A 6,999-nucleotide genomic window follows, 5' to 3' on the forward strand; every position below is an offset into this window, starting at 1 on the left:
TGCTGTGCTGTGGCATTCAGCTATTTGTCTCTACATTTGTTCTCATTTAACTAACCAATCAGAAAACTGTTAGTTTGCCACGCCTGATTTAATTGGGGTGGTAGGAACAGATTTAGTATTCCGGGGCTAAATAGCCCCAAATCATTTATTTATCAAGGATCAAGGATTGGGAGCAATACTATATATTCCTCTCAGTATCTAGAAATCATCTACCCAGGCTGGGGCTTCTGGTGCAAGCCAGGATTCAAGGTCCCTGGAAGAGGTGGCCGTGGGGACTGAATTTCCCTGTCTTCGCAGAGCATGACCTTACTCCTGCAGCTGCTGCTGGGCCTCAGCCTGGGCTGCACCGGAGCAGGTAAGGACACTCTTCCCTGGCCTGTTTTGTGGGTATAGGATTCAGTTTTGTTATTGATTTTGGTTACTCAGATTAGTTTGTATATACCTATAATATACTCCTAAAACACTTTATACTATACCTCTGTGGCAATCTTGGTAGTTATTAAATTATAATTATCTTGGCAGTATATATGCACTGCAGGAATGTAGGAATGGGCAATTTCTGCCTTGTTTACAGCTGCCTCTTCAGCCCTAGCACTGTGCCTGGCATCTAGTAAGTGCTTCATAAGTATCTGCAGAGTGAATATTTAATCGTCTTTTCAGCACAGAATGAGGCTGACCCCCTTTATCACTTTTCTTACTTAATAACTTGTCTGTTCTGGGCAATATGTGTTTAAGCATGCAAGTAATCATCTTGGATCACTCCTATCCTCATACTTAGTCTTACATAAAGAGGTAAATAAGTCTAAAAATATATTTGACTTTATTATTTATTCTCTTAAATTCTGAGTAATTCCAGATATGTGACCTTGGCCAGCAGATAACTGTGTGAAGTAAAGAATTTATGCTTGACCAGTGGAGTGTAAACTGAGGCTTGGGTTCCCAGTGGAGAACCACTTCTGACACTTTCCCCCATCTCCTCCCCGCTACCTTGTTCTCTTTGCCTGTAGGTGGCTTTGTGGCTCATGTGGAAAGTCAATGTCTGTTGGATGATGAGGGGACGCCAAAGGATTTTACATATTGTGTCTCCTTCAACAAGGATCTGCTGACCTGCTGGGACCCAGATGAGGATAAGATGGTCCCTTGTGAATTTGGGGTGCTAAACGGCTTGGCCAAATACCTCTCTTATTACCTCAATCAACAGGAGAACTTACTCCAGCGCTTGAGGAATGGGCTCCAGGACTGTGCCACCCACACACAGCCCTACTGGAAATCACTGACCCACAGAACACGTAAGGAGATGGAACGAGGCGGGGGTTGTCATGGAGGATCCCTCAGCAGATAAGGAGTCTGAAATTTGGGCAGGAAGGAGACTGGAAAGTACGTGGAATGGAATGTAGCAAGAGGGAGGATGCCAATGCCTTCGTGTGGAAACAAAGTGGTTAACATGAGTGGAAAGGAACTTTAGAAAAGGACTGATATTTGAGCTGATGAGGAGGCATTGATTGGTGGGTGAGCAAGCAGAGATTTGGATGCAGATTCAAGTTCAACCAGAGAATCCAAGTTCCACCAGGGAATTAGCAAATCATCCAGAATTATTTTTTTTCCACATGCCCAGGTCTGTTGACCTCAGTACTGATGTTGTAGTTCGGAGGTGACTGTTGGTGTATTTAAAAAGTCTCCCCAGAAGATTCTGACGATCTCTTTCTCCCCTGATCCCTTGTGGGGAGAATGACTTGGAGGTTCATAAGAGAAAACTTGAAGATCTCTATAGGCCGTAACAGTGTGTTTAATGATGTGGTTTCTGAACCATCAATCTCTGAATTGCCTGGAAAAGGTATTTTTTAAATGCAACTCGCTGGGTACCACTTTAGCCCAACTGAATAAAAAAAAATTATTGGATATATATTGACTATTTTATTTGGAAGAAACCAAGGGAGAGGGAAGCAGAAGTATCACCTAGGAGAATAAACTAGTAAAAGATGACAATATTAACAGTATCATTAATTTGTTGTCCCGAGTTGCCATAGCGGGAGCTCTGGTGATGTAGTCTGTAGGGAGCAGCGCTGCTAAACCAGAGGTTCTAATCTACCAGGAGCTCTGCAGGAGAAAGACAGCCAGTCTCTTACTCTGTGATTTACAGCCTCAGAAACACAGTGGAAGCTCAACCATGAGTCAGTTCTGACTTGACAGCAGTAAGCTGTTAGTTTTTTCCTAGTTGCCATGGAGTCAGTTCTGACTTACGGTAACCCTACATGTGCAGAGCAGAACTGTTTCCTCCATAGTGAATTCCAGAGCATAACCTTTTGGAAGGAGATCACCAGGCCTGACTTCCAAGTTGCCTTGGGTGACTTTGAACTGACAACCTTTAGGCTAGCAGTCAAACACTGAAAGGTGAGCACTCAATTTTACCCCCTCCCCCATGGACTAAATTGACCCTAAATCTAAATTTAAGAAAGCTAGCCCTACTAAGCTTAAGGTAGGTGATTCTAATCTGTGGCCCTCAGGCCTGGTTCAAATTGTTTTTCTGTCAAACATTCTTCTAGGTGGTATAGCACTGGTCTGTGCATTGCTGTACAGAGGTAACTCGTCGTTGCTGTGATGCTGAACACTGTGACACTGATGTGCCAAACATGGTAATGGTTACCCATGGTGGACAGAGTTTGCTGGAGCTTCCTGATTAAAACAAGCCTGGAAGTAGGAGTGGCATCACTTCCGAAATGGCTTGCCTCCGGAAACTCTATGAACAGTGCTCAGGCCTTTTGTTCATAGGGTTGCTATGAGTTGTCTATGACTCGATGACACCTAACAACAACAGTCCTGACATAAGGGTGCTCTGGTGGCCTGGTCTAGAAGGAGTTGTGCTGTTACTCAAGGACCACACCTCTCCAGCAGTTCAAATCCACTAGTGGCTCCACAGGAGAAGATGGGCTCCTCCTATGTGATCACTGCCTCAGAAACCCCATGAAGCGTCAGCTCTGCATCAGTTCTGAATCTCCAAGCAGTGAGAGTCCCTAGTTAGGCCTGTTTAACTCTCCCAGGAAGAGAGGCTTTATTTAAGCAAATTGATTTGCTAAGCAATATTTCTTGGGAAGGGGTTACAAAAAGTCTTTCCTACTTTTTTCATTTATCACCAGGTTGCTGCGCTCCATTATGTACTCGAAATAAACACAATGGTGTTCTTTTGAAACAGCTGACACTTCAGACTTGGCTTTTCCTTTTTGTGATCAAACATAAATTTTGAGGAAGAAAGAATCAGTGGAGGAATAGGAGATGAGAAAGAACAAAGCAGGAGTCAACACTAGCCTCTCACTTTAAGAGGGCACAGGGTGAATGGTTTAAGCAAAGATTTGTTAGTATTTCAAGTAGAAAGAAAGGTTAGAGAAAAAGCCAGGTTGCCCTCCTTCATGACCATGTTTCCTCTCCCATGCAGGGGCGCCGTCTGTGAAAGTGGCCCCAGTCACTCCTTTCAATACGAGGGAGCCTGTGATGCTGGCCTGCTACGTGTGGGACTTTTATCCAGCAGAGGTGGCTATCTCCTGGAGGAAGAATGGAAATCCGATCTCATCCCACAGCCATGCCCAGAAGACTGCCCAACCCAATGGCGACTGGACATACCAGACTGTCTCTCATTTAGCTTTGACCCCCTATTTTGGGGACACTTATACCTGTGTGGTGGAACATATTGGAGCTTCTCTCCCCATCCTTGAGGACTGGAGTAAGTGTATGGTGGGTAGAAGGAGTTAAGATGAAAGCAGAGAGATATTTTAAGTTGATCTTAGTAAAAGGAAAACCAGTATTATGGCAGAGGCAGTGAGATGTGGATAGGAATGAAGCACAAAGAAAGATGTGGAATATGGCAGTGAGTCTATAAAGAAATTTATGGGGGATGTTGGGATAGTGGGATGAAGGAACAGAGTAAATTTTATTGTTGATGTTGTTAATGTTATGTTGTGACTGAAGTTGGTGCGTGCTTGGGGGTAAGAGGGGAGCATGATTGTGCTGAAAGTAGGCTATAGATTTTGTAAGCATAAATTCAGAAACAATTGTGATACTAGACTTTGAAGATTTCTGCTATTCAGGGACTAGGGAAAACCAAGAGGATTACAGGAGAAAGAGAACTTTTTACTGGCACAAGGGTAGAAGTGAATGTAGGCTGTTACAGATGGGGAGAAAAAAGTCACAGCTAGTATACAATTTTGTATATGTGTATGGGGGGGGTGTCTATTAAACAAGAAGCCAATTAGCATTACCTGAATCCCAGAGTTGAGAATTAAGATAATGAGGGAAGTTACACACAGATCTTGGGATTCTTGGGAAGAAAAGAGGAAGAGGAAAGATGCTTGCAGAGAGTCAAGGAACAGGATCCCAGACCAGCTGTGAGGTCAGCCCTTCATGGGTCTGCCAGTTGTGTGTTGCTGGGAAGCTGGGAAGGACATGAAAACCAGAGTGGAACTCCCATTTTAATCTCAGCTTTTCTGGAGAAAGTCTCCTTTTAGAGTGCACAAGGACCCTCTTGCTAGGGGAGTGTTCATTTTAGCATGGAAAAGGAATCCTGCAGGGGCAACATTCAGTGTGGGACAAGTTCTCAGTAGTTGAGAGAGTAGGACAGAGATAGACTCTGGAAGGACCTGTGGAAAAACTGGATGCGGACAGGTAAGGAGACCCAAACGTACTAAGATAAAGGACAGAATGGAACGTTGGAAGTTAGGAAAGGTTTAATAAGAACCTGCTGAGATGGGACAAGCAAAGGTGTATAAACAATGTCATCATGGAGAACTGGAGAGAGGAACTATTTATTTTCTTACAGGAAGTGCTTTTGCAGTGAAGGAAGGAAAGGCGAGGTCTTATGATACTCCACAAAGCTAGAGAGGAACTGGAAGCTGGGGAGCTAACTATGGGGAGATGGGCTTCACAGAGTTCATCTAGGAGCAGGGGTTTGCAGGAAAAGCCATTTCCTTGGAGTGAGTTCTTATGATTTGTACTCAATGTTGGTATAAAGGACTTCTGAGCCTAGGGGATTTAGTCACTTGGGATTGGGTATAAACAGTAAATTAAGCTGCTCTAGGAATAAGCAATGTGGAGTGGTTCTAGTAAGATACTGATTTTCTAAACATTTTATATTAGTTTGCATACAGAAGTTGTATACATTGTTTCATTTATATACATCGTATTTCATGTACTTGTCTATTCATATTGTTTCATATTATTGTTTCCTTACATTGTATTTTATAAAACTAATCTCCATTGATCCATGCCCACCATTACCCCACCTTTTCAGGTCTCCACTGGATCTTTCCTCATTGGTTCACTCCTTCACTCTGCCCACCAAATTCTGGACCCTTGAGATTCCCAACCCCTCCTCACCCTCAACCCCCCTCCTCTTTGGACAGTCTCTCTTTGGACTTTGGTATATCTCTTCTACTACAAACAATAATCCTCCTATTTTTATAATAATGGCTTTATGGAGTATTTGTCTTTATGAGACTGAATTCGTTCATTCAGCATAATGCTCTCTAGTCTCTCTCATGTTATGTAGTATTTTTTAAAATCATTGCTCCTGAGAGCTGCGTGGTATTCCATCATGTGAATGTACCACAATTTCTCAATGCTTTTTTTTTTTTTTTTGCTGATGGACAGTTTGGCTGTTTCCATTTTCTTGCTTTTGAATAATGCAGCTATGAACATTGATGTACAAGTAAGGTTCTATTTTGCAGCACCTGGACTGTCCCCAGTGCAGATAGTGAAGGTTTCCGTGTCTGCAGTGACTCTAGGCCTGGGCCTTATAATCTTCTTTATTGGTTTGGTCAGCTGGAGGAAATCTGGACCGTCTGGTGAGTAATTCCCCTGAACTACCCACACTCCTGCTCCCAAACTCTGCTTTCACTTTGTAACTGATTTTCCTATTCCTTGTGAATATAGCCAGCTACATTCATGCACAAATATCTCCCTATAATCAAGTATCTTCCTCTCCTAGGTTACACTTTCCTCCCTGGGTCCAATTATCCAGAAGGTAATTTCTTTGTTGATCTGCTTGTCTTCTAGGTTTCATGGTAGTGGTGGTGGGAGTTAGGGTTAGAGTTCAGTTTGGAGTTCAACTAATGGCATTTATAAAGATGAGCCTTCATGAGGATTTAGTTGAAGGCCTGGTTTAAATTGCTGTTGCTGGGAGTAGGAGTAGAAAAGAGGAAATCTCACTCTTACTTCTACTCAATTGAGTTTCTATGGGAAAGGGGACTGAAGGTGGCTCCGGTATTAGCTCTAAGCAACCTACAGTTTTCAGCAACACTGTATTAATGTCTCTGGTATGCGGTGGTTAGAGATATAAGCAATGGTGTCAAGTTGGATGTAAGCTTCACTAGCTCTCTTTTAATTTGCTCTACAGGTCGGCATATTTCCTAAAGGCAAAATTCCAACAATTTGCACTCCAAGTGAGGAGATCCTTCCCCAATACTCTCCAACCCCCAAAGTCTTGCTTGGATCGTATGGCTCTTCTGTCCATGGAAACCAAAGCAACTCAAGGCAACCACCTTTCTGGGAATAGCCCACAGTCAAAGGCTATATTCCTAATGTGGATTATAACCTGGGGAAGAAAGATCATTGTCCCTTTTGGGGCTCCTACTATGTCACAGAGGACATTGGTTTGCTGGTGATTATCTCTAAGGAATAAACTGCAGTGAGAATATTGTTTATCTCTTTCTTTTTTCTTGGAGCCCCGAGGAGAGAATATGGCAGAGTGAAGGACCATAAGGAGTGGCTTCTATGTGAATAGAGTCAGGAACATCTTTCATTTTCTCATCTAACATTTTGGGAACTTTCTGGTTTATAATTCATTGAGAAGAAAGTAAACTGTGGTGGACAGAGATACAGAGTAAGAGAAGTGGACTAGTTTACTCTGCTTTGAGTCTTAAATGAATTTTGATGAAGATTAAATGAGCTCATAGCTGTAAACTGCTAAAACACTGGTCGGCACATAGTAAGCCCTCAATAGTGATGCTGCTG

At 42.9% G+C, this 6,999-nt stretch overlaps 1 protein-coding gene across 1 annotated transcript; it reads left to right on the forward strand.

Moving 5' to 3' along the window:
• The first annotated feature begins 300 nt into the window (after positions 1 to 300).
• Positions 301 to 6,399, forward strand: LOC102870472 (HLA class II histocompatibility antigen, DM beta chain-like). The gene is made up of 6 exons (XM_006882200.1): positions 301 to 355; positions 1,008 to 1,289; positions 3,431 to 3,715; positions 5,715 to 5,831; positions 5,975 to 6,010; positions 6,383 to 6,399. Exons 1-6 carry the CDS (start codon positions 301 to 303, stop codon positions 6,397 to 6,399), a joined length of 792 nt encoding a protein of 263 aa, XP_006882262.1.
• Positions 6,400 to 6,999: the final 600 nt, after the last annotated feature.

This window comes from Elephantulus edwardii, unplaced genomic scaffold (assembly GCF_000299155.1).
Source record: "Elephantulus edwardii isolate Elephantulus edwardi_28Jun2011 unplaced genomic scaffold, EleEdw1.0 scaffold00017, whole genome shotgun sequence".
In the NCBI taxonomy this organism is placed as follows: Eukaryota; Metazoa; Chordata; class Mammalia; order Macroscelidea; family Macroscelididae; genus Elephantulus; species Elephantulus edwardii.

What these genes read in the sequence shown, in the direction of transcription:
- LOC102870472 (XM_006882200.1), top strand. Translation starts at nt 301, where the DNA reads ATGACCTTACTCCTGCAGCTGCTGCTGGGCCTCAGCCTGGGCTGCACC. An exon ending in ATCACTGACCCACAGAACAC is followed by an intron (nt 1,290 to 3,430) that starts GTAAGGAGATGG and finishes TCTCCCATGCAG; the next exon opens with GGGCGCCGTCTGTGAAAGTG. An exon ending in GAGGAAATCTGGACCGTCTG is followed by an intron (nt 5,832 to 5,974) that starts GTGAGTAATTCC and finishes TTCCTCTCCTAG; the next exon opens with GTTACACTTTCCTCCCTGGG.